This window comes from Hemitrygon akajei, unplaced genomic scaffold (assembly GCF_048418815.1).
Source record: "Hemitrygon akajei unplaced genomic scaffold, sHemAka1.3 Scf000041, whole genome shotgun sequence".
In the NCBI taxonomy this organism is placed as follows: Eukaryota; Metazoa; Chordata; class Chondrichthyes; order Myliobatiformes; family Dasyatidae; genus Hemitrygon; species Hemitrygon akajei.
Window position 1 is genome coordinate 258829 of NW_027331927.1, and position 24138 is coordinate 282966.

Here is a 24138-nt window from a genome sequence, read left to right on the forward strand (position 1 = left end):
TCACACACGCACAATAGTCCTGAGTTTGCTGGCTGCTCCTCCCTGCCAGTTTCCAGCTGTTGGCTGACACTGGACCCCTCATGGAGCCTGGCAGTGAAGGGTGAAGCTGCTGCGGTTTACCAGGGATTACCCTGGCGAAAATCAACAGTGACCCGGCCATAGTTTCACCTAGTCATAGTCATCAAACCCTACAGTACAGCAACAGGCCCTTCTGCCCATCTCGTCCACACCGACTTATTATCTGCTTCGTCCCATTGAACTGAACCCGGATTGGTGACGTCCATAACTCCCCCATTGAATGAACCTATCCAAACTGATCTTAAATAATCAACTCGAATGTACATCGACTAATTAAGATGGCAGCACGTTCCGCGCTCTTCAGCAACCTCTGAGTGAACAAGTTCCCTCTCATATTGCCTTTCACCTGTCATCATTACCCTATGATCTCTAATTCCAGTCCCACCCAACCTCAGTAATAAATGCATTTTCGCAATAACTCTCTCTATACCTTTTATAAATGTGTATATCTCTTTCACATCTCTCATGGTGCTCCTACACTCTATGGAATAATGTCCTAACCTATTCACACTTCCTCTATATCTCAGATCCTCAACTCCTGGTAACAATCTGTATTTTATTCTGCATTCGTTCAATCTTATTGATATCCTTCCGGGAGGTAGGTGTACACATTGCTTCAAATTAGCCTCTGCAACATCAACTTCAACATAATATTCCAACTTCTGTATTCAATATTTTGATTTATGAAGCCCCATGTCCGAAAAGCTTTACAACGCCATCTACCTTCGATAACACTTTCAAGAAATTTCGGATCTGTATCACTTTGCAGGATCTCATCACACTTCCTACTCGTGTCATTGGTACCAACGTGGACCAAGACCTGCTCATCCTGCCCTTAAGGAAGTTTCAGAGTCGATACGAGATATCACTGACCTTGGCAAGACACCATCCAAAAATCCTGTTCTCATAAATAGAATCTCCAGTCTGTTCTCCTGACCATTGAATTCCCCCTGTCAGTGCAGATCAGCAATTCTCATCCCTTCTGAGTCACAAAGCCAAACTCAGAGCCAGAGGCATAATCACCATGTCTTTCCTGTGCGAGGCCATACCCCGAAACAGAAAGCCGTATACCTGTTACAAGGAGTTTCCTGTAGTGGCTGCCTGTTCCCTTCCCCCTCCTGACAGTCACCCAGTGTCCTGTGTTCTGCGCCTTGGGTATAGCTCCCTCCCTGTACAGTCTGTCAGTCAACCTCTCAGTCTCCCGAGTGATCCCGGGTTTATCCAGCTCCAGCTCCAATTCCTCAGCACGGTCTGTGAGAAGCTGCAGCTGGATGAAATTCCCGAAGGTGCAGTTGTCAGGGACACTGGAGGTCTCCCTGACTTGCCGCACCCTGTAGGAAGAGCATCCCACTATGCTGCCTGGCATTCCCACTGTTCTAACAGTGAAACAGAGAAGGGAAATATTACCCAAGATCTACCCAAGCCTCCGCCTCTCCTCACTGAACCCTCTCTAACACAAAGCCTCAATAACCTACCTATCTCTGGCTCACTCACACTATGTCTGCTCCTTTTAAACCTTGCCAAGTGGATAAGTACCCCGTAATCTGTGGCGTTCAGAAAGTCATCACTGGCCACGCTAACTTCTTTTAAATTCTTTTTCCTGCTACGAACAATTGCTGTCAGTGATCTGTGACGAGCAGAATGTGCCGGGTCAGTCCATGTTCAGGGTAGATTTGAACCCATCCCTCCGTTCCTCAATATATTCCCCATTGTTCATTACAGAGCGTGACTGAGCTCGCAGAGAAGGGAAACCGAGCGGGCGCTTCCAAACTCCTCCTGGACCTGGTGATGGAGAAGGGCTCTGGGGCCCGCAGGGTGATGTGGGAATCCTTTGTGAAACTACATCACCATTTACCGAAGCTGAGCAGAATATTGAATGAAATACGGGAACGAGGTACGGTGAACAATACACTGTGTGTTACAGATGTAAATGCTGATGAATTTACAGTATTACACAGAACAGACTTCATGCAGGTTAATCTGTTTCAACAGGTGACGGCCAATTCGCCTACATGGACACCGAGCGGGGTTTATCTGAAGTGCCCCCGCATCTGGAAGGTAAGCGATGGAACGGAAACCTTAAAGTCTTTATTTGACTCTGAGAGTCTGAATACATCTCTTTAGAGGCCTGTTTCGAGACTGTCAGAGTCTGGGAGACAGGTTTTTGTTGTTATTTCACTCTGAGAGTCTGGATACGTGTCTTTAGAGGCCTGTTTAGAGATGGTCAGAGTCTGGGAGACAGGTTTTTGTTGTTATTTTACACTGAGAGTCTGAATACATCTCTTTAGAGGCCTGTTTAGAGACTGTCAGAGTCTGGGAGACAGGTTTTTGTTGTTATTTCACTCTGAGAGTCTGAATACGTCTCTTTAGAGGCCTGTTTAGAGACTGTCAGAGTCTGGGAGACAGGTTTTTGTTGTTATTTCACTCTGAGAGTCTGAATACGTCTCTTTAGAGGCCTGTTTAGAGACTGTCAGAGTCTGGGAGACAGGTTTTTGTTGTTATTTCACACTGAGAGTCTGAATACGTGTCTTAAGAGGCCTCTTTAGAGATGGTCAGAGTCTGGGAGACAGGTTTTTGTTGTTATTTCACACTGAGAGTCTGAATACATCTCTTTAGAGGCCTGCTTAGAGACTGTCAGAGTCTGGGAGACAGGTTTTTGTTGCTGTGTCTGGAGGACAGGAAGCAATTTGCATTTGTCACAACACCCGGCACTTTTCCGGTCTCGGGATCTGTACCCGGAGGCCTCTATGAGTTTGATAAACAGACATTCCCGTCGGCCTCTGTCCTGTTGCAATCGCTGTACCTACCTCTCCACCTATCTTTGTATCATCCGCAAACTTTGCCACAAATACATTTATTCCATCATCTAAATCATTGACAAACAATCTGAAAAGCTGCGGTCCCAATACTGATCCCTGAGGAGCACACCAGTCACTGGCAGCCAATCAGAAAAAGGCCCCTTTTATTCCCACTCGCTGTCTGCTGCCTGTCAGCAATTCCGCTCCACGTGCCAGTATCTTTCCTGTGACGTCATATATTTTTATCTGGTTAATCAGGTTCGTGTGCGGCACCTCATCAAATGCTTTCTGAAAATCCAAGTAAATGGCATCCACTGACTCTCCTTTGTCCAGCCTGCTTCTTACTTCCACCGTGAAATCTAACAGAACCATTGCTGACTTATTTTCTCATTAGTCTCAAGTACCTCGAAACCTCAACCTTAATTAAAGACTCCAATTCTTTTCAATCGCCGAGTTTTAGCTATCTGGACTATAATTTTCCTTCTTTTGCCTTTCCCCCTTTTAAAGACTAGAGCGACAATAGCAATTTTCCAGTCCTCCGGGACCATGCCCGAATCAAGTGTTTCTTCAAAGATCATGAACAATCCATCCGTCATCTCTTCAGCAACCTGTCTCGGATCTCTGGGATGTAGCCCATCTGGCCCAGGTGACTTTGCACCTTAAGGGCTTTCAGTATGCCGGGAACTTTTTTCTTTTGTGATAGCAATGGCACTCACTCCTACTGCCTGTCACTCGCAGACCACTGCATGCTGAGCATCTTCCATAGTGAAGATATATGCAAAGTACACATTAAGTTATTCTGACATTTGTTTGTCCACTATTACTATCACACCAACATCATTTCCCAGTGTTCCAGTATCAACTCTCACCCCCCTTTTACTCTTCATATAACTGAAAAAAGTGTTTATTATCCTGTTTTATATTATTGGCTTTTCTGCCCTCACATTTCATCTTTTCCCTTCTTATCGCTTTTTTAGTTGCCTTTTGTTGGATTTTAAAAGTTTTCTATTCATCCAACTTTCCCTCACTTTTGTTATCTTGCATGGCCTTTCCTCGGCTTTTATGCAATCCTTAACTTCCTTTGTCAACCATGTTTGCCGACACGTGACACTTGAGAACTTCTTCCTCCGTGGGCCGTATCTATTCTGCAACTTGTGACCTATTCCCAGAAGCTTCAGCCATCTCTGCTCTGCCGTCATCTCCACTGGTATCCTTCTCCAATCTACCTGGGAAAGCTTCCCTCCCATGCCTCTGTAATTCACTTTATTCCAAAGCGATACTGATACCATAAGTTATGCTTCTCCAATCTACCTGGGAAAGCTTCCCTCTCGTGCCTCTGTAATTCACTTTATTCCAAAGCGATACTGATACCATAAGTTATGCTTCTCCAATCTACCTGGGAAAGCTTCCCTCTCGTGCCTCTGTAATTCACTTTATTCCAAAGCGATACTGATACGATAAGTTATCCTTCTCCAATCTACCTGGGAAAGCTTTCCTCTCGTGCCACTGTAATTCACTTTATTCCATAGCGATACTGATACCATAAGTTATGCTTCTCCCTCTCAAACTGCAGTATGAATTCACTCATATTATGATCACTACCAGTTGAGGGCTCTTTTACATTAAGCTCCCTTATAAGATCCGAGCAATTACATAACACCCAATCAAAGACAGAATTTTCCTGAGTAGTCTCAAATAAAACTAGTTTGTTTGATTTTCTAATTCCCCGTGCAAATTGAAATATGTCATCATGTTGATGACACGCCTTTCCCAGCTCCCTTTGCAATCTCAATCCCACACCGCTACACGGGCCAGTATCTTTCCTGTGACGTCATAGATTTTTATCTGGTTTAGCAGGTTCGTGTGCGGCAGCTTATCAAATGCTTTCTGAAAATCCAAGTAAATGGCAACCACTGACTCTCCTTAGTCCAGCCTGCTTCTTACTTCCACCGTGAAATCTAACAGAACCATTGCTAACTTATTTTGTCATTAGTCTCAAAGAACCTCGAAACCTCAACCTCAGTAAGAGACTCCAACTCTTTCCCAGTCGCTGAGGTTTGGCTAACTGGCCTATAATTTTCCTTCTTTTGCCATCCTCCCTTCTTAAAGACTAATTGCAATCTTCCAGTCTTCTGGGACCATGCCCGAATCAAGTGATTCTTCAAACATCATGACCAATCCATCCGTCATCTCTTCAGCAACCTCTCTCAGGACTCTAAGGTGTAGTCCATCTGACCCAGGTGACTTTGCACCTTGAGAACTTTTTTCTTTTGAAATAGCAATGGCACTCACTCTTACTGCCTGTCACTCGCAGACCACTGCATGTTGCTAGCGTCTTTCACAGAGAGGATATATGCAAAGTATACATTAAGTTATACTGCCATTTGTTTGTCCACCATTACTATCTCACCAACATCATTTTACAGTGTTCCAGTATAAACTCTCATCTCCCTTTTACTCTTCATATAACTGAAAAAAGTGTTTATTATCCTGCTTTATATTATTGGCTTTTCTGCCCCCATATTTAATCTTTTCCCATCTTATCGCTTTTTTAGTTGCCTTTTGTTGGATTTTAAAAGTTTTCTATTCATCCAACTTCCCCTCACTTTTGTTATCTTGCATGCCCTTTCCTTGGCTTTTATGCAGTCCTTAACTTCCTTTGTCAACCATGCTTGCCTGCACGTGACACTTGAGAACTTCTTCCTCCGTGGGCCATACCTATCCTGCAACTTGTGACCTATTCCCAGAAGCTTCAGCCATCTCTGCTCTGCCGTCATCTCCACTGGTATCCTTCTCCAATCTACCTGGGAAAGCTTCCCTCTCGTGCCTCTGTAATTCACTTTATTCCAAAGCGATACTGATACCATAAGTTATGCTTCTCCAATCTACCTGGGAAAGCTTCCCTCTCGTGCCTCTGTAATTCACTTTATTCCAAAGTGATACTGATACCATAAGTTATGCTTCTCCCTCTCAAACTGCAGTATGAATTCACTCATATTATGATCACTACCAGTTGAGGGCTCTTTTACATTAAGCTCCCTTATAAGATCCGAGCTATTACATAACACCCAATCAAAGACAGAATTTTCCTGAGTAGTTTCAAAAAGACTAGTTTGTTGGATTTTCGAATTCCCCGTGCATATTGAATTATGTCATCACCTTGATGACACGCCTTTCCCAGCTCCCTTTGCAATCTCAACCCCACACCTTCGCTACTATTTGCAGGCCAATATAAGATTCCCATAAAGCTTTTTTTAACCCCTGTAGTTTCTTTTCTCCACCCACAAAGATTCAACATTCTCTAACCCCATGTAACTTCTTTATCAAGATGTGATTCCATCTTGAACGAACACAGCCACACCACCACCGACTATGCCTTCCTGCCTGTCCTTTCGATAAGACATAAATCTTTTAACGTTAAGCTCCCAGCTATGGTCTTCTTTCAACCACGACATGGTGATGCCCACGACGTCATACCGACCAATCTCTAATTGTGCCAAAAGTTCGTCCACCTTATTCTGAATGTTGCGTGCATTTAAGTGCAATGAGTTTAGTCCTGCATCTCTGCCCTTTTGAATGTTGTGGATGTGGTACAATTTAACAGTTTGCTCTGTCTGTATTTGAACCCAGTCATTGGCTTGTCCTTCCTTACATTCATGTTAAACCCATCATCTACTTGTAAACCTGCTGGTTTATCCACAGCTTTATCGTCCTAGTTCCAGTCCCCCGGCCATTTTAGGTTAAAACACTCCCAACAGCTCCAGTAAATCTGCCCGTAAGAATATTGGTCCTCATCGGATTCACGTGCAACCCGTGCCTTTTGTGCCAACAGGTCCTACCTGCCCCGGAAGTGGTCCCAATTATCCAGAAATCTGAATTCCTGCCCCCTGCTCCAAATGCTCTGCCACACATTTCTCTGCCACCTCATTCTATTCCTATTGCCACTGTCGGGTGGCACAGGCAGCAATCCTGAGATCACTACTTTTGAGGTCCTGTTCCTCAGCTTTTTTCCTAATCCCTGTGTTCAGTTTTCCAGACCTCCTCCCTTTGCTTTTCCTATGTCGTTGTTACGAATGTTTGTCACGACTTCTGGCTGCTCAACCTCCCTTCTCAGGATATTGTGGACCCGACCAGAAACATTTCGGACAATGGCACCTGAGAGGCAAAGTACCATTGGTGTCCACAGAATCGCCTACCTGCCCTCCTGACTTTAGAGTTCCCTATTCCCACTGCCTTCCTCTTCAGCTTCCTGCTCTTCCGCGTATCATCGGGGAATTGCCTGAGTTCATGGACCAGCTCCTCAGAGAATACGAGACTGTAGACCAGTGCGGGGTGTGTTACATCGTGACTGGCTCAGCCTGGAAAAGGAAACTGAAATTATGTTCCTTTTCTGTGGCTCAGTACTGACAGCTTCATCCTAAAGGAGTGTCAAGAACATGGGGTCCATTGTCAGAAAAGTAAAAGTCATTAGAGCAAGTAAATTCCCCCTCCCCCACCGTTACCCTCTGCAGGGTTGCACAGTTGAGCAGAAGCTGAGCAGTGAAAGCAGTGAAACCACCCGCTCCACACAACACTCTCCTCTCCAGAATCACGTGTGCACTTGGTGCTCGCTGGAACACCGGGGAATCTGCAAACTACCAACAGAGGGGAGAGTGGAGCCTTTAACAGCGAATCTGAATCTGATCAGAATCGTTCATTTTCAGACACTGTAATCTCTGATCACCCGATTTCACACAAACAGTGTTTTTAACGAGTAGTTTTTTTATTAAATAAAATATGTTGTGAGCTCCATGTTCATCAGATCAGGCACTGACAACCTATTTCTGTCCGTCATAAGATGTTCGAAGGAAACACATGGAGACTCTGCGGACACAGACTGAAAAACTGAGAGTGAACACGATCCTGATGAGGGAGAAGGTGAAGGTTTTCCAGCTGGTTAATCGATACGCTGAGCTCACGGTCATTTCTACTGTTCGAGATCGGACACTGGTGGAACATGAGCTGCTGGCAAGAGGCAGAGACCACGAGGAGTGGAGAGAAAAAGATCTCCGTGGTAAGCTGGAAAAAATCCGGACTGATCAGTTATTCAAGAAGAGCTTTGTTCAAAAATTGAAAAGATCTGTCTTTAGAAACAAATCTGGGATGTCCGCCGCAGTGGCTGGAGTCCCAGGTATTGGGAAAACAACAATGGTACAAAAGATTGTTTATGACTGGGCCACGGGGAAGATATACCAACAATTCCAGTTTGTCTTCAGTTTCAAATTCCGGGATTTAAACACCATTAACTGCAGAATAAACCTGAAAGAACTGATTTTGCATCATTATCCCTACTTTGGGAATATCCTGGGAGAGGTCTGGAAACACACAGAGGGACTGCTGTTCATATTCGACGGATTGGATGAATTCAAGGACAAAATCAACTTTGTTGATGGTCGGAGAGACACAGAATTACAGTACACATGCACAGATCCTGAATTCAAGTGCAACGTGTCTGACATTGTGTACAGTTTAATCCAGCACAAGCTGCTCCCAGAGAGTTCAGTGCTGGTGACCACCCGCCCCACTGCGTTACATTTATTGGAAAAGGCAGAGATCAGTGTCTGGGCTGAAATCCTGGGATTTGTTGGTGAGGAACGGAAGGAATATTTCATCAGACATTTTGAAGATCAGACAGTGGCGGAAGCTGTTTTCAAACACGTGAAGGAGAACGAGATCCTGTACACCATGAGCTACAACCCCTCCTACTGCTGGATCCTCGCACTGGCACTGGGCCCCTTCTTCACACAAAGAGTCAGGGACCCACTGCGAGTTCCCAAGACCATCACCCAACTGTACTCCTACTATATTTACAACATCCTGAAAAACCACGGCCGTGAGATTGAGAACCCCCGTGATGTGTTACTCAGGGTTGGTCAGATGGCCTTCAGAGGAGTGTCCGTGAAGAAGATTGTGTTTACAGATGGAGATTTGATCAACTACAATTTGCGGCCTTCGCAGTTCCTGTCCGGGTTCCTGATGGAGCTTTTGGAGAGAGAGGATTCTGCCCAGAGCGTGGTGTACACATTCCCACACCTCACCATCCAAGAGTTTGTAGCTGCAGTCGCACAATTCCTGAATCCACATTCCGGGGATATCCTGAAATTCCTTACAGAAGTCCACAGCACGACAGATGGGCGATTTGAGGTATTTCTCCGTTTTGTTGCTGGTCTCTCCTCCCCAATGACAGCTCGGGGCCTGGAGGAGTTTCTGGGCCCATTTCCTCATCAAACAACCTGCCGGGTGATTGACTGGGTGAAGGAGGAGGTTAAACGCCAGAGTGGAAACACATGGAGTAAAGCTGGTAAAAGGAGCCTCCTGAACGCATTGCACTACCTGTTTGAGTCTCAGAATCGCGGACTGGCTCAGGCCGTACTGGGATCTGTGAAAACACTTTCATTCAGTGAAATGACACTGACCCCGATTGACTGCGCGGTCCTGTCTCATGTCATCGGACTCTGTGATACAATAAAACGCCTCGACCTGGGGAACTGTCACATTCAGTGTGAAGGAATCCAGCGGCTGGGACCCAGGCTGCACAAGTGCCAGGAGTTGAGGTAACCTAGTTTATCTCTCACTCTGAACTGTGAAACTGTCTCATCGTGTTGTTTCAACGTAAAGGAATTTTGGTAAATTTGTAGTAAATCAGATTGTGAGGAATTGCGACAAATGCCCAATGGGTCAGTCAGTAATTCTCCAAGGACAGGAGGGTTCTGTGGTTCCTTGTGAAGGGATGTTGGAGACTTCATCAGATCAGTGAACAACGGCCATTGGTTTAATGGTAGTAAATCACAGGAATGGCCGTGTTTCTCGCTGCCTGTGACACGTCCATTGACAATGTTCCTTCTCACTGTTACTGACATCCAGACCGACACTGACTGCAGCAGGTGGGTCAGAGATTTACACCCCCTTCCCGGTGAGGGACAAGAGACCGTCAGCAGACTGTCCCAGTGAGAAGGAAAGAAATACCATTGTGAGATTGTCCACCCCTGCCCTTCCCCGTGTGTGACTTTGCTCACTTCCAGATACGCAAAGAGCGAGGGCGCATCTCCTCTGGGCCTCTGTTCAGACCCAACACACACGTACAAAAAATATCTGCATCCTCTTGTCTTGTAGGATTATCGTTTACCCTTGGAATCCTCCTGTGGGACCTGTCATCCCAGTCCCTCTTCCATTCTTTAGAATCTCGCCCCCATCCCCATTCCTCCTGTAGGCTCTCCATTACTCTTTCCTCATCTTCCTGTGGGATGTCTTTTCCATACAACCCCCCCCCCTTCCTGTGAGATCTCTCCTCCCCATCCCCCTTTCATCCTGTGGGATTTCTCTTCCCCATCCCCCTTCCTACTGTGGGATCTCTCCTCCCCATCCCTCTTCCTCCTGTGAGATCTCTCTTCCCCATCCCCCTTCCTTCTATGGATTTCTCTTCCCCATCCCTTCCTGCTGTTGGAACTCTCTTCCCCATACCCTTTCCTCCTGTGGGATTTCTCTCCCCCATCGACTTCTTCCTGTCGGATCTCTGTTTGGCATGCCCCATTATCCTGTGGAAATTCTCTTCCCCAACCCCCTTCCTCCTGTGAGATTTATCTTCCCAATCCCACATCCTGCTGTGGGATCTCTCTTCCCCATCCCCCTTCTTCCTGTGGGATCCCTTCCTCCTGTGGGTTCTCTCCTCCCCATCCCCCTTCCTCCTGTGGGATCTCTCTTCCCCATCCCCCTTCCTCCTGTGGGATCTCTCTTCCCCATCCCCCTTCCTCCTGTGGGATCTCTCTTCCCCATCCCCCTTCCTCTTGTGGGATTTCTCTCTCCCATCCCCCTTCCTCCTGTGGGAACTCTCCTCCCCATCCCCGTTCCTCCTGTGGGATCTCTCTTCCCCATCCCCCTTCCTCCTGTGGGATCTCTCTTCCCCATCCCCCTTCCTCTTGTGGGATTTCTCTCTCCCATCCCCCTTCCTCCTGTGGGATCTCTCCTCCCCATCCCCGTTCCTCCTGTGGTATCTCTCTTCCCCATCCCCCTTCCTCTTGTGGGATTTCTCTCTCCCATCCCCCTTCCTCCTGTGGGTTCTCTCCTCCCCATCCCCCTTCCTCCTGTGGGATCTCTCTTCCCCATCCCCCTTCCTCCTGTGGGTTCTCTCCTCCCCATCCCCCTTCCTCCTGTGGGATCTCTCTTCCCCATCCCCCTTCCTCCTGTGGGATCTCTCTTCCCCATCCCCCTTCCTCTTGTGGGATTTCTCTCTCCCATCCCCCTTCCTCCTGTGGGATCTCTCTCCCCCCATCCCCCTTCCTCCTGTGGGATCTCTCATCCCCATAGAATCATAAAATCATAGAACACTACAGCACAGAAAACAAGCCATTCAGTCCTTCTAGTCTGTACCAAAACTTTATTCCCCTAGTCCCACTTACCTGCACCCAGTCCATAACCCTCCAGTCCTCTCCCATCCATGTATCTATCCAATTTATTCTTAAAGCTGAAGAGTGAGTCCACATTTTCCACATCAGATGACAGCTCGTTCCACACACTCACCACTCTCTGAGTGAAGAAGTTCCTCCTAATGCTCTCCCTAAACCCTTCCCCTTTCACGCTGAAGCCATGTCTTCTCATATTTATCTCTCCTAATCTATGTGGAAAGAGCCTATTCACATTTACCCTGTCTATACCCTCATAATTTTGTAAACCTCTATCAAATCTCCCCTCATTCTTCTATCCTCCAAGGAATAAAGTCCTAACCTGTTCAATCTGTCCTTGTACCTCAACTCCTGAAGAGCCAGCAACATCCTAGTAAATCTTCTCTGCAGTTTTTCAAACTTACTGATATCCTTCCTATATTTACCTGATCAGAACTGCACACAATACTCCATATTTGACCTCATTAATGTATTATACAACCTCACCATAATATTCCAACTCCTATACTCAGTTCTTTGATTTATGAATGCCAGGGTGCCAAAAGCCTTCTTTACAACCCTGTTTACCTGTGACGCCACTTTCAGGGAATTATGTATCTGAACCCCCAGATCCCTCTGTTCCTCCGCACTCTTCAGTGCCCTACCGATTATCGTGTTTGTCGTACCTTGATTTGTCCTTCCAAAATGGAACACCTCACACTTGTCTGCATTAAATTCCATCTGCCATTTTCTGGCCCATTCTTCCAGTTGGTCCAGATCCCTCTGCAAGCTTTGAAAGCCTTCCTCGCTGTCCACAACGCCTCCAATCTTAGTATCATCCACAAACCTGCTGATCCAATTTATCACATTATCATCTCGATCATTGGTACAGACAACAAACAACAATGGTCCCAGCACAGATCCCTGAGACACACCACTAGTCACAGGCCTCCAGTCTGAGAAGCAATCATCCACTACCACTCTCTGTCTTTTCTCACACAGCCAATTCGAATCCAGTTTACAACCTCTCCATGGGTACCGAGTGTCTGAACCTTTAGAACTAACCACTTATGTGGGACCTTGTCAAAGGCCTTACAAAAGTCAATGTAGACAACATCCACAGCCTTTTCTTCATATGCATTCTTGGTATCCTCCTTGAAAAACACTACAAGATTTATTAAACACGATCTACCACACACAAAGCCATGCTGACTATCTTTAATCAGCCCTTGGCTGTCCAAATCCTTGTATATCCGATCTCTCAGAACACCTTCTGATAATTTACCTACTACTGATGCCAGGCTCACTGGCCTGTAATTACCTGGTGTACTTTTGGAGCCTTTTTCAAACAACGGAACAACATGAACTACCCTCCAATCCTCCGGCACCGCACCCGTGGCTGAGGACATTTAAAATATTTTTGCCAGGGCCCCTGCAATTTCTACATTAGTCTCTCACAAGGTCCGAGAAAATATCATGTCAGGCCCGGGGGATTTATCGACCTTTACTCACTGTAAGGCAGCAAGCAGCTCCTCCTCTTTAATCTCTATATGTTCCATGACACTACTGTTTGTTTGCCTTAATTCCATATCCGCTATGCCAGTTTCCTGTGTAAACACTGATGCAAAAAACCTGTTTAAGATCTCCCCCATCTCGTGAGGCTCCACACATAGACGACCACTCTGATCTTCTAGAGGACCAATTTTGTCCTTTACTATCCTTTTACTCTCAATATACTTGTAGGAACCCTTCTGGTTTACCTTCACATTATCTGCCAACACAACCTCATGTCTTCTTTTTGCCTTCCTGATTTCCTTCTTTAGTATTCGCTTACATTTTCTATACTCTTCAAGTACCTCAATTGTTCCTTGTTGCCCATTCCTGCTAAACACCTACTTAACCAGATCGCCAATATCCCTTGAAAACCAAGGTTCCCTATACCTGTTAACTTTGACTTTAATCCTGGTAGGAACATGCAAACTCTGCACTCTCAAAATTTCACCCTTGAAGGCCTTCCACTTACTGAACACATCCTTGCCAGAAAACTTAACCCAATCCACTTTTCCCAGATCCTCTCTCATTTCCACAAAATTGGCCCTTCTCCAATTCAGAACCTTAACTGGTGGATGAGTCCTATCCTTATCCATAATTATCTTGAAACCAATGACATTATGGTCACTGGACCCAAAATGTTTGCTTACACATACTTCTGTCACCTGACCTGTCAGGTTCCCTAATAGGAGATCAGGTACTGCACCCTCTCTCATTGGTACCTCAATATATTGATTTAGAAAACTTTCCTGAACACATTTGACAAACTCCACGCCATCTAACCCTTTCTCAGAGTGGGCGTCCCCATCAATATGTGGAAATTTAAAATCCTCTACGATTACAACTTTCTGTTTCTTACATCGGTCTGCTAACTCTCTACAGATTTGCTCCTCCAATTCTCTCTGACTATTGGGTGGTCTATAATACAACCCTATTCGTGTGCTCACATTTTCCCCGTTCCTCACTCTCCACCCATATGGCATCTGTAGACAAGCCCTCCGGGCTGTCCCGTCTACGCACAGCTGTGAAATTCTCCCTGACTAGTAATGCCATTCCTTCCCCTTTCATCCTTCACCCCTATCACGTCTGAAACAACGGAACGCTGGAACATGAAGCTGGCGCTTTTAAGGAATATAAAAGTGGATAAATCTCCGGATCCTGACAGGATATTCCCTAGGACCATGAGGGACGTTAGTGTAGAAATAGCAGGGGCTCTGACAGAAATATTTCAAATGTTATTAGAAACGGAGATGGTGCCAAAGGATTGGCGTATTGCTCATGTGGTTCCATTGTTTAAAAAGGGTTCTAAGAGCAAACCTAGCAGTTATAGGCCTGTCAGTTTGACGTCAGTGCTGGGTAAATTAATGGAAGGTATTCTTAGAGATGGTATATATAATTATCTGGATAGACAGGGTCTGATTAGGAACAGTCATCATGGATTTGTGCGTGAAAGGTCATGTTTGACATACCTTATTGAATTTTTTGAAGAGGTTACAAGTAAAGTTGACGAGGGTGAAGCAGCGGATGTTGTCTATATGGACTTCATTAAGGCCCTTGACAAGGTTCCGCACAGAAGGTTAATTAGGAAGATTTGATCGTTAGGTATTAATACTGAAGCAGTAAAATGGATTCAACAGTGTCTGGATGAGAGATGCCAGAGAGTAGTGGTGGATAACTGTCAGGTTGGAGGCTGGTGACTAGTGGTGGGCCTCAGGGATCTGTACTGGGTCTAATGTTGTTTGTCATATACATTAATGATCTGGATGATGGGGTGGTAAATTGGATTGGTAAGTATGCAGATGATACTAAGGTAGGTGGCGTTGTGGATAATGAAGTAGGTTTTAAAAGTTTGCAGAGAGATTTAGAACAGTTAGAGGAGTGGGCTGAACGATGGCAGATGGAGTTTAATGCTGATAAGTGTGAGGTACTGCATTTTAGTAGGAATAATCCAAATAGGACATACATGGTAAATTGTAGGGCATTGAAGAATGCAGTAGAACAGGGTGATCTAGGAATAATGGTGCATAGTTCCCTGAAGGTGGAATCTCATGTGGATAGGGTGGTGAAGAAAGCTTTTGGTATGTTGGCCTTTATAAATCAGAGCATTGAGTATAGGAGTTGGGATGTAATGTTAAAATTGTACAAGGCATTGGTAAGGCCAAATTTGGAGTATTGTGTACAGTTCTGGTCACCGAATTATAGGAAAGATGTCAATAAAATAGAGAGAGTACAGAGAAGATTTACTAGAATGTTACCTGGGTTTCAGCACCTAAGTTACACAGAAAGATTGAACAAGTTAGGTCTTTATTCTTTGGAGCATAGAAGGTTCAGGGGGGACGATAGAGGTATTTAAACTTATGAGGGGGATAGATAGAGTTGACGTGGATAGGGTTTTTCCATTGAGAATAGGGGAGATTCAAACAAGAGGACATCAGTTGAGAGTTAGGGGGCAAACGTTTAAGGGTAATATGACGGGTAATTTCTTTACTCAGAGAGTGGTCGCTGTGTGGAACGAGCTTCCAGTAGAAGTGGTAGAGGCAGGTTCGGTATTGTCATTTAAAGTAAAATTGGATAGGTATATGGACAGGAAAGGAATGGAGGGTTATGGGCTGAGTACGGGTCAGTGGGACTAGGTGAGTGTAAGCATTCGGCACGGTCTAGAAGGGCCGAAATGGCCTGATTCCGTGCTGTAATTGTTATATGTTTATATAGTTATTAGTCCTGCCCCTCCTGCAACCAAGTCTTACTAATAGCAATGATGTCGATATCATCATGTGCCAATCCACGACCTAAACTCATCTGCCTTACCTACAATACTCCTCGTATGGAAATAGATGTACCTGAGAACATCTCTATCACGTACAAACCTTTGATATCTGTCTATACAAGCAGTCCTCACATGACCCATATCCTCCTCCACATCACTACCAGCTCTAACACACTGCACCCTCTGCTTACAATCTGGTTTAAAACCCCCTGAGCAGAACTTGCCTAACCTACCGGCAAGGATGTTAGTCCCCTCCAGTTCAGGTGCAAACTGTCCAATTCGAACTGGTCACACCTCTCCTGGAAGAAAGCCCAATTGTCCAGAAACATGAACCCCACCCTCATGCACCATCCCCTCAGCCACGTATTTAGCTGAATTATCTTCCTATTTCTAGCCCCACTAGCACATAGCACGGGGAGCAATCCACCTGTGGGATCTCCCTTCCCCATCCCCCTTCCTGTTGTGGGATGTCCCTTCCCTGTCCCCCTTCCTCCTGTGGGATCTCTCTTCCCCGTCCCCTTTCCTCCTGTGGGATCTCACTTCCCCATCCCCCCTCCTCCTGTGGGATCTCTCTTCCCCATCCCCCTTCCTCCTGTAGGATCTCACTTCCCCATCCCCCTTCCTCCTGTGGGATCTCTATTCCCCATTACCCTTCCTCCTGTGGGATCTCTCTTCCCCATTACACTTCCTCCTGTGGGATCTCCCTTCCCCATCCCTTTAGCTCGGGTGGGTCTATTTCACTGTGTCCCATTGACATTCCTGCATTTCTGTGTGGAACATTTTGTTTAGCCATCTGGAAATGAGAGAGAATATGTGGAGTTTACAGGGTCACACCGACAGACTAAATTACCGACATTTGGTGAATATGCTGGAGCTGGTCAGTGAGGGACATTGACTGTGATGGGAACTCCAATCAGTGATTTACTGAAGGGATTAATGTTTCCTGAAATATCCAAGTGAGAGAAATTCCCCCAGACCCACGGTTTGAATCACTTTATTCATCAATGTCTGTTTGTGTTTAGACTTGGGGGGAATGACCTGGGAGATTCAGGAGTGAAACTGGTGTCTGCAGCTCTGAGGAACCCAGAGTGTAAAATACAGAAACTGTGGTAAGTACCAGACTGAGGGAGATTGTGTTTATAGTCACTGCATGTCTGACACTGAAAATTAATGTGATCAGTAGAAACAAACATAGAAAACCTACAGCACAATACAGGCCCTTCGGCCCACAACGCTGTGCCGAACATGTTTCTACTTTAGAATTACCTCGGTTTTACCCATAGCCCTCCATGTTTCTAAGCTCCATGTAGCCTTCCTGGAGTTTAAAGATCCGATCGTTTCCGCCTCCACCACCGCCGCCAGCAGCCCATTCCACGCACTCACCACTCTCTGTGTAAAAAAACTTACCCCTGACCTCTCCTCTGTACCTACTTCCAAGCACCTTAAAACTATGCCCTCTCATGTTAGCCAGTTCAGCCCTGGGGAAAAGCCTCTGACTATCTACATGATCAATGCCTCTCATTATCATGTACATCTCTACCAAATCACCTCTCATCCTCCGTCACTCCAAGAGAAAAGGCCGAGTTCACTCAACCTATTCTCATAAGGCATGCACCACAATCCAGGCAACATCCTTGTAAATCTCCTCTGCACCCTTTCTATGATTTCCACATCCTTCCTATAGTGAGGCGACCAGAATTGAGCACAGTATTCCAAGTAGGGTCTGACCAGGGTCCTGTATAGCTGCAACATATAACCATATAACAATTACAGCACGGAAACAGGCCATCTCGGCCCTTCTAGTCTGTGCCGAACGCTTACTCTCACCTAGTCCCACTGACCAGCACTCAGCCCATAATCCTCCTTTCCTTTCCTGTCCATATACCTATCCAATTTTACTTTAAATGACAATACCGAACCTGCCTCTACCACTTCTACTGGAAGCTCGCTCCACACAGCTACCACTCTCTGAGTAAAGAAATTCCCCCTCGTGTTACCCTTAAACTTTTGCCCCTGAACTCTCAAATCATGTCCTTTTGTTTGAATCTCCCCTACTCTCAATGGAAAAAGTCTATCCACATCAACTCGATCTATCCCCCCTCATAATCTCTCAACTGTTAAACATTACCTCTCGATTCTTAAACTCAATCCCACGACTGATGAAGGCCAATACACTGAACACCCTTTTAACTACAGAGTCAACCTGCATAGCATCTTTGAGTGTCCTATGTACTCGGACCCCAAGATCCCTCTGATCCTCCACACTGCTAAGAGTCTTACCATTAATACTATATTCTGCCATCATATTTGACCTACCAAAGTAAACCACTTCACACTTATTTGGGTTGAACTCCATCTGCCACTTCTCAGCCCAGTTTTGCATCCTATCAATGTCCCATTGTAAACTCTGACAGCCCTCCACACTATCCACAACAAACCCAAGCTTTGTGTCATCATCATATTTACTAACCCTACCCTCCACTTCCTCATCCAGGTCATTTATAAAAATCACAAAGACTTGGGGTCCCAGACCAGATCCCTGAGGCACTCCACTGGTCACCGGCCTCCATGCAGAATATGACCCGTCTACAACCACTCTTTGCCTTCTGTGGGCAAGCCAGTTCTGGATCCACAAAGCAATGTCCCCTTGGATCCCATGCCTCCTTACTTTCTCAATAAGTCTTGCATGGTGTACCTTATCAAATGCCTTGCTGAAATCAATATACACTGCATCTTCTTCCTTCCTTCATCAATGTGTTTAGTCACATCCTCAACAAAATCATTCAGACTCGTAAGGCACAACCTGCCTTTGACAAAGCCATGCTGACTATTCCTAATCATATTTTGCCTCTCCAGATGTTCATAAATCCTACCTCTCAGGATCTTCTCCATCAACTTACCAACCACTGAAGTAAGGCTCACTGGTCTATAATTTCCTGGGCTAACCCTACTCCCTTTCTTGAATAAGTGAATGAGATTCGCAACCCTCCAATCCTCCGGAACCTCTCATGTCCTCATTGATGATGCAAAGATCATCGCCAGAGGCTCAGCAATCTCTTCTCTCGCTTCCAACAGTCGCCTGGTGTACACCTTTTCCAGTCGCGGTGACTTATCCAACTTGATGCTTTCCAAAAGCTCCACCACATATTTCTTAATATCTACATTCTCAAGCTTTTCAGTCCACTGCAAGTCATCCCTACAATTGCCAAGATCCTTTTCCGTCATGAATACTGAAGCAAATGGTTCATTAAATATCTCCGCTATTTCCTCCGGTTCAATACGCACTTTTCCATTGTCACACTTGATTCGTCCTATTCTGTCACGTCTTATCCTCTTGCTCTTCACATACTTGCAGAATGTTTTAGGGTTTTCCTTAATCCTGTCCGCCAAGGCCTTCTCATGGCCCCTTCCAGCTCTCCTGATTTCATTCTTAAGCTCCTTCCTGCTAGCCTTATAATCTTCCAGATTCATATCACTACCTCGTTTTTCTACCTTTTGTAAGCTCTTCTTTTCTTCTTGACTAGATTTACAACAGCCTTTGTACATCACAGATCTTGTCCCCTACCATCCTTTCCATGTCTCATTGGAACGTACCTACTCAGAACCCCATGTAAATATCCCTTGAACATTTTCTACATTGCTTCGGAACTATTCTCTGACAACATCTGTTTCCAATTCATGCTTACAAGTTCCAACCTGATAGCCCCATAGTTCCCCTTACTCCAATTAAAGGTTTCCCTAACTTAACTGACCCATACCTCTCTAAAGGTGTGGTAAAAGAGACAAAATTGTGATCACTATCTCCAAAATGCTCTCCCACTGAGAGACCTGACACCTGGCCAGGTTCATTTCCCAATAGCAGATCAAGTACAACCTCTCCTCTTGTAGGCTTATCTACATATTGTGTCAGAAAACCTTCCTGAACACACCTAACAAACTCCACTCCATCTAAACCCCTCACTCTAGGGAGATACCAATCAATATTTGGGAAATTAAAATCTCACACCTCAACAATCCTGTTATTAAAACTCCTTTCCAGAATCTGTCTCCATATCTGCTCCTCGATGTCCCTGTTACTGTTGGGTGGTCTATATAAAAACACCCAGTAGAGTTATTGACCCCTTCCTGTTCCTAACTTCCACCCACAGAGACGCCGTATACAACCCCTCCACGACGTCCTCCTTTTCTGTAGCCGTGACACTATCTCTGATCAACAGTGCCACGTCCCCACCTCTTTTGCCTCCCTCCCTGTCCTTTCTGAAACAATTAAATCCTGGCACTCGAAGTAACCATTCCTGCCCCTGCACCATCCTAGTCTCTGTAATGGCCACCACATCATATCTCCGAGAGCTGATCCACGCTCTAAGCTCATCCATTTTATTCATCATACTCCTTGCATTAAAATAGACACATCTCAAACCATCGGACTGAGTGCCTCCCTTCTCTATCACCTGCGTATCCTCCCTTTCACACTGTCTCCAAATTCTCTCTATTTGTGAGCCAACCTCCCTCTCCTCCATCACATCAATTTGGTTCCCTCCCCCCAGCAATTCTAGTTTAAACTCTCCCCAGTAGCCTTAGCAAACCTTCCTGCCAGGATATTGGTCCCCCTGGGATTCAACTGCAACCCCTCCTTTTTGTACAGGTCACTCCTGCCCCAAAAGAGGTCCCAATGATCCAGAAATCTGAATCCCTGCCTCCTGCTCCAATCCCTCAGTCAATGCGTTTATCCTCCACCTCACCCTAATCTTATTCTCACTGTCGCGTGGCACAGGCAGTAATTCCAAGATCACTACCTCTGAGGTCCTGCTTCTCAACTTCCTTGCTAACTCCCTGTAGTCTACTTTCATGACCTCTTCCTTTTTCCTACCTATGTCACTGGTACCAAGATGTACCACAACCTCTGGCTGTTCTCCCTCCCACTGCAGGATATCTTGGAAGTGATCAGAAACATCCCATACCCTGGCACCTATGAGGCAAACTACCATCCGAGTTTCCTTCCTGCCACCACAGAATCATCTGTCTGACCCCCTGACTATAGTCCCATATCTCTGCTGCCTTCCTCTTCCTTTCCCTGCCCCCCTGAGCCACAGGGCCAGACTCTGTGCCAGAGGCACTGACACTGATGCTCCCCAACCCATAGGCCACCCCCCTCCGGCAGTACTCGAACAGGAGTATTTATTGTCAAGGGGTACAGCCACAGGGGTACTCTCTAGTACCTGCTTCTTGCCCTTCCCTCTCCTGACTGTGACCCACTTCTTCAGTCTCCCGTGGCCCCGGTGTGACCACCTGCCTGTAACTCCTCTCTATCACCTCCTCGCTCTCCCTGACCAGACGAAGGTCATCGAGCTGCATCTCCAGTTCCCTAACTCGGTCCCTAAGGAGCTGCAGCTCGACACACCGGGTGCAGATGTTGCCGTCCAGGAGGCTGGGAGTCTCCAGGATCTGCCACATCTGACACCGAGCACAGAAAACCAGCCTCACACACATACTCTCTGTCTGTATTGTCAACAGATAACCTATCTCGCCTCGACCCTTTATCGCCGAAGCACCGTTGATCCAAAGCCTTCCTACTCTGTCTCCCGCTCCTCTGACGCTCGCTCTGTAAATCTGTCTTCAACTCTTCTCGCTGTTCTCACTGGCCGACTTGCGCAGTCGTGCTGAAGAAAAAAATCAGTAATTGTGTTACTGATAAACACTGGGGATTTGTACCGTCTCCTGTCTCTCTGTGTCCTTCACCCTCACTCTCTCTCATCTCCAGGCTGAACTATGTCGGTCTCACAGATTCTGGTGCCGAGGATCTCGTCTCCGCTCTCAGTACAAAACCATCACTGACGGAGCTGGACCTGAGTGGTAATAAACTGGGAGATTCAGGAGTGAAACTGGTGTCTGCGGCTCTGAGGAACCCGGAGAGTAAAATACAGAAACTGCGGTAAGTACCAGACTGTGGGAGATTGTGTTTACAGTCACTGGGTGTCTGACGCTGAACATTAATGTGATCAGTAATTGTGTTACTGATAAACACTGGGGATTTGTACCGTCTCCTGTCTCTCCGTGTCCTTCACCCTCACTCTCTCTCATCTCCAGGCTGAACTATGTCGGTCTCACAGATTCTGGTGCCGAGGATCTCGTCTCCGCTCTCAGTACAAACCCATCACTGACGGATCTGAACCTGACATTAAACTCTCTGACAGACCGATCTGTCCCCGCTCTCCGCCGCCTCATACTGACCCTCCCGAGTCTGGAGTGGATCTGGTGAGTGTTTGTGTTAATGTTCAATGTGATAAAATATCAGCGGATCCGCGGGTTTTCTGGTGATATTTGTCTGTGAGTGTTGTTGAAACATTAACCCCGGTCCCCTGTTACTGACACTGTTGTGTAATCTGTTTATTTCATCTTTATTCTCCCATCTGTTTCAGGCTGACGGACAATCGGTTCAGTGAGACCGGGGAGAAGGAACTGAGATCTCTGCGGGAACTCAGACCCGGACTGAGTGTGACCGTGTGAACATCTGAATGTGTGAACATCCCCGCCCGCGGGATGGGGACATTTGGCCGACTCCCCGCCGTCCCCTTTAACTCCCGCCCTTACCTTTAACGGCCGCGCGCCGGGGGTGATTCCCAACGGTTTTAACGGAACCGGCTCGGGCCCCGCGCTGTGTGCGTCGCTCGCAGCGGTCCGCAGTGACGTGTTCCCGCCTGTTGTCCGGCGGGGCAGCTTCCGCCGGATGTGCGTTTTCGAGACTCCCCACGTGACACCCCGGGGAATTACCCGGACAGGAAGAGCCCGGGGTCCGGGGCTCAGTCTGGGACACCGGTGTCCCGGGGGGGGATTATACCGGGAGAGAATCCTTTTGCTCCCTTTGCTGAGGACAGTGCATTAGGCAGCCTGGCCGATATAATGATGTTAAATTGACAAATCCCTCGGCAGTGACACTGGATCTGCAGCGTTCCCGGACACGGCCCTGAAGTGTGATTTTATAATGATCGGTTCCCCGATGCAGAGTGACGGTGAGAAACGGGACTGATTATTCAACCTGTCACTCGTTGTCGCCGGTCAGTTAATTGTGTGTGACTGTGAGTGAGTCGGGAACAGCTTATTTATTCCCGCACGTCAGCAGCTCACACATTGTTTAATTTACATTTGTCATGATGAAATCAGTAAACCGCTGTAACGTCCTGTCCTGGTGCCGGACTCGAGTTTTATTTGAGGTTTCTGCTGCCCCCCGCACCCTGTGCACTGCAACAGTGGGTCGGAGCTCCTCACACTGACACAGTAGCGTCTCAGCTCCAGGCTGAGGGAGGTCGGACTGACAGAGTCTGGGTGCCCAGGATCTCATCTCCACCGAACTCCCATTCTGGCTATCTGCCCCCCGATTGAAAATGGTGAATAGGGAGGGAACGACAGAAGGATTTAGAATGGTCACTAGGGAGGGAGTGAAAGGTTGACTGAAAAAGGTCTCCGGGGAGAAAGTGATGGGCTGAGTGACAATGGGCGCCAGGGAGGGGCCGATGGGCCGAATTAAGATGGCCGCGGTCACCTTGTTCCTCATCGCGGGCAGGGAGAGAGTGATACACTGACAAGAGAGTGGGAGTGACAGGCAGAGTTAAAATGACCGACAGGGTGGGGATTGTGCACTGACTGAAAATTATCACGGGGTGTGGGGAGTTACCTGCTGATTAAAATAGGATTCTGCATTAAAGCCAGAATATAAAATTATTACCGGGGGCAGAGTTTTGCGCCGAGATAACATTGTCACCAGGGAGGGGGTGACGCACGCATTGAAAATGATCACCAGGGAGGGAGGGAGGGATGCACTGACAAATCCGAGGGAGTGGCGGCCCGACCTGAAATAGTCCCTGATTCCTTTGTTACAATGGCCGGCAGGGAGAGAGTGATGGACAGAATTCAAATGGTTCACAGGGAGGGAGAGATGCACCGGGAAAAATGGCCGAAATGGAGAGAGTGGCACATTGAGAAGAGAGAGGGGGTAATGGGTCGATGTACAATGATCTAATGGAAGAGAGTGAAGCTCTGACATAAAATAGCCGTTGTTTCGCTTAAAATGTCTGACGGGGCAGTCTAGGGTTCGTGATACCTTGTTTAAAGTAAGCGCCAGGAAGGGAGGGGGTGAGACTCCGATTGAAAATGACCTCCACCATCGTTTATTCTGTTGAGACAAAGGGAGAGATGTATTGACTGAAGGAGACCCCGCTCGGCCGGGTTGAAACGGGACCAAGGAGGGAGCGACGCCTCGGTTAAAGTGAGCGGCAGAGAAGGAGTGAACGACACGTTGACTTCAAATGGCCGACCCTTCACTTGAAATGGCCGCTGGGGAGGGAGTGGCGGCTTTGGTAGAAGTGAGCACAAGAGAGGGAGGGACGCGCTGATTTAAAATGGGCGAATCCTTGGTTAATGTGGCTGCCAGGGATGGAGTGAGACACTGACTTACAATGGCCACTGTCACACACAGAATCTATGGCGAAGGAACATGCGGTGCCCATGGATACAATCCTGGGATCGAGTG

At 46.7% G+C, this 24138-nt stretch overlaps 1 protein-coding gene across 1 annotated transcript in view; it reads left to right on the forward strand.

The window, feature by feature from the left end:
• Positions 1-1102: 1102 nt before the first annotated feature.
• Positions 1103-24138, forward strand: part of LOC140720313 (NACHT, LRR and PYD domains-containing protein 3-like) — a 343837-nt gene continuing 320801 nt past the window's right edge. Inside the window, exons 1-4 of the mRNA XM_073035177.1 lie at positions 1103-1411; positions 1801-1972; positions 2071-2136; positions 7714-9469. Coding sequence (XP_072891278.1) covers positions 1103-1411; positions 1801-1972; positions 2071-2136; positions 7714-9469 — 2303 coding nt within the window. The remainder of the gene's footprint in view (positions 1412-1800; positions 1973-2070; positions 2137-7713; positions 9470-24138) is intronic.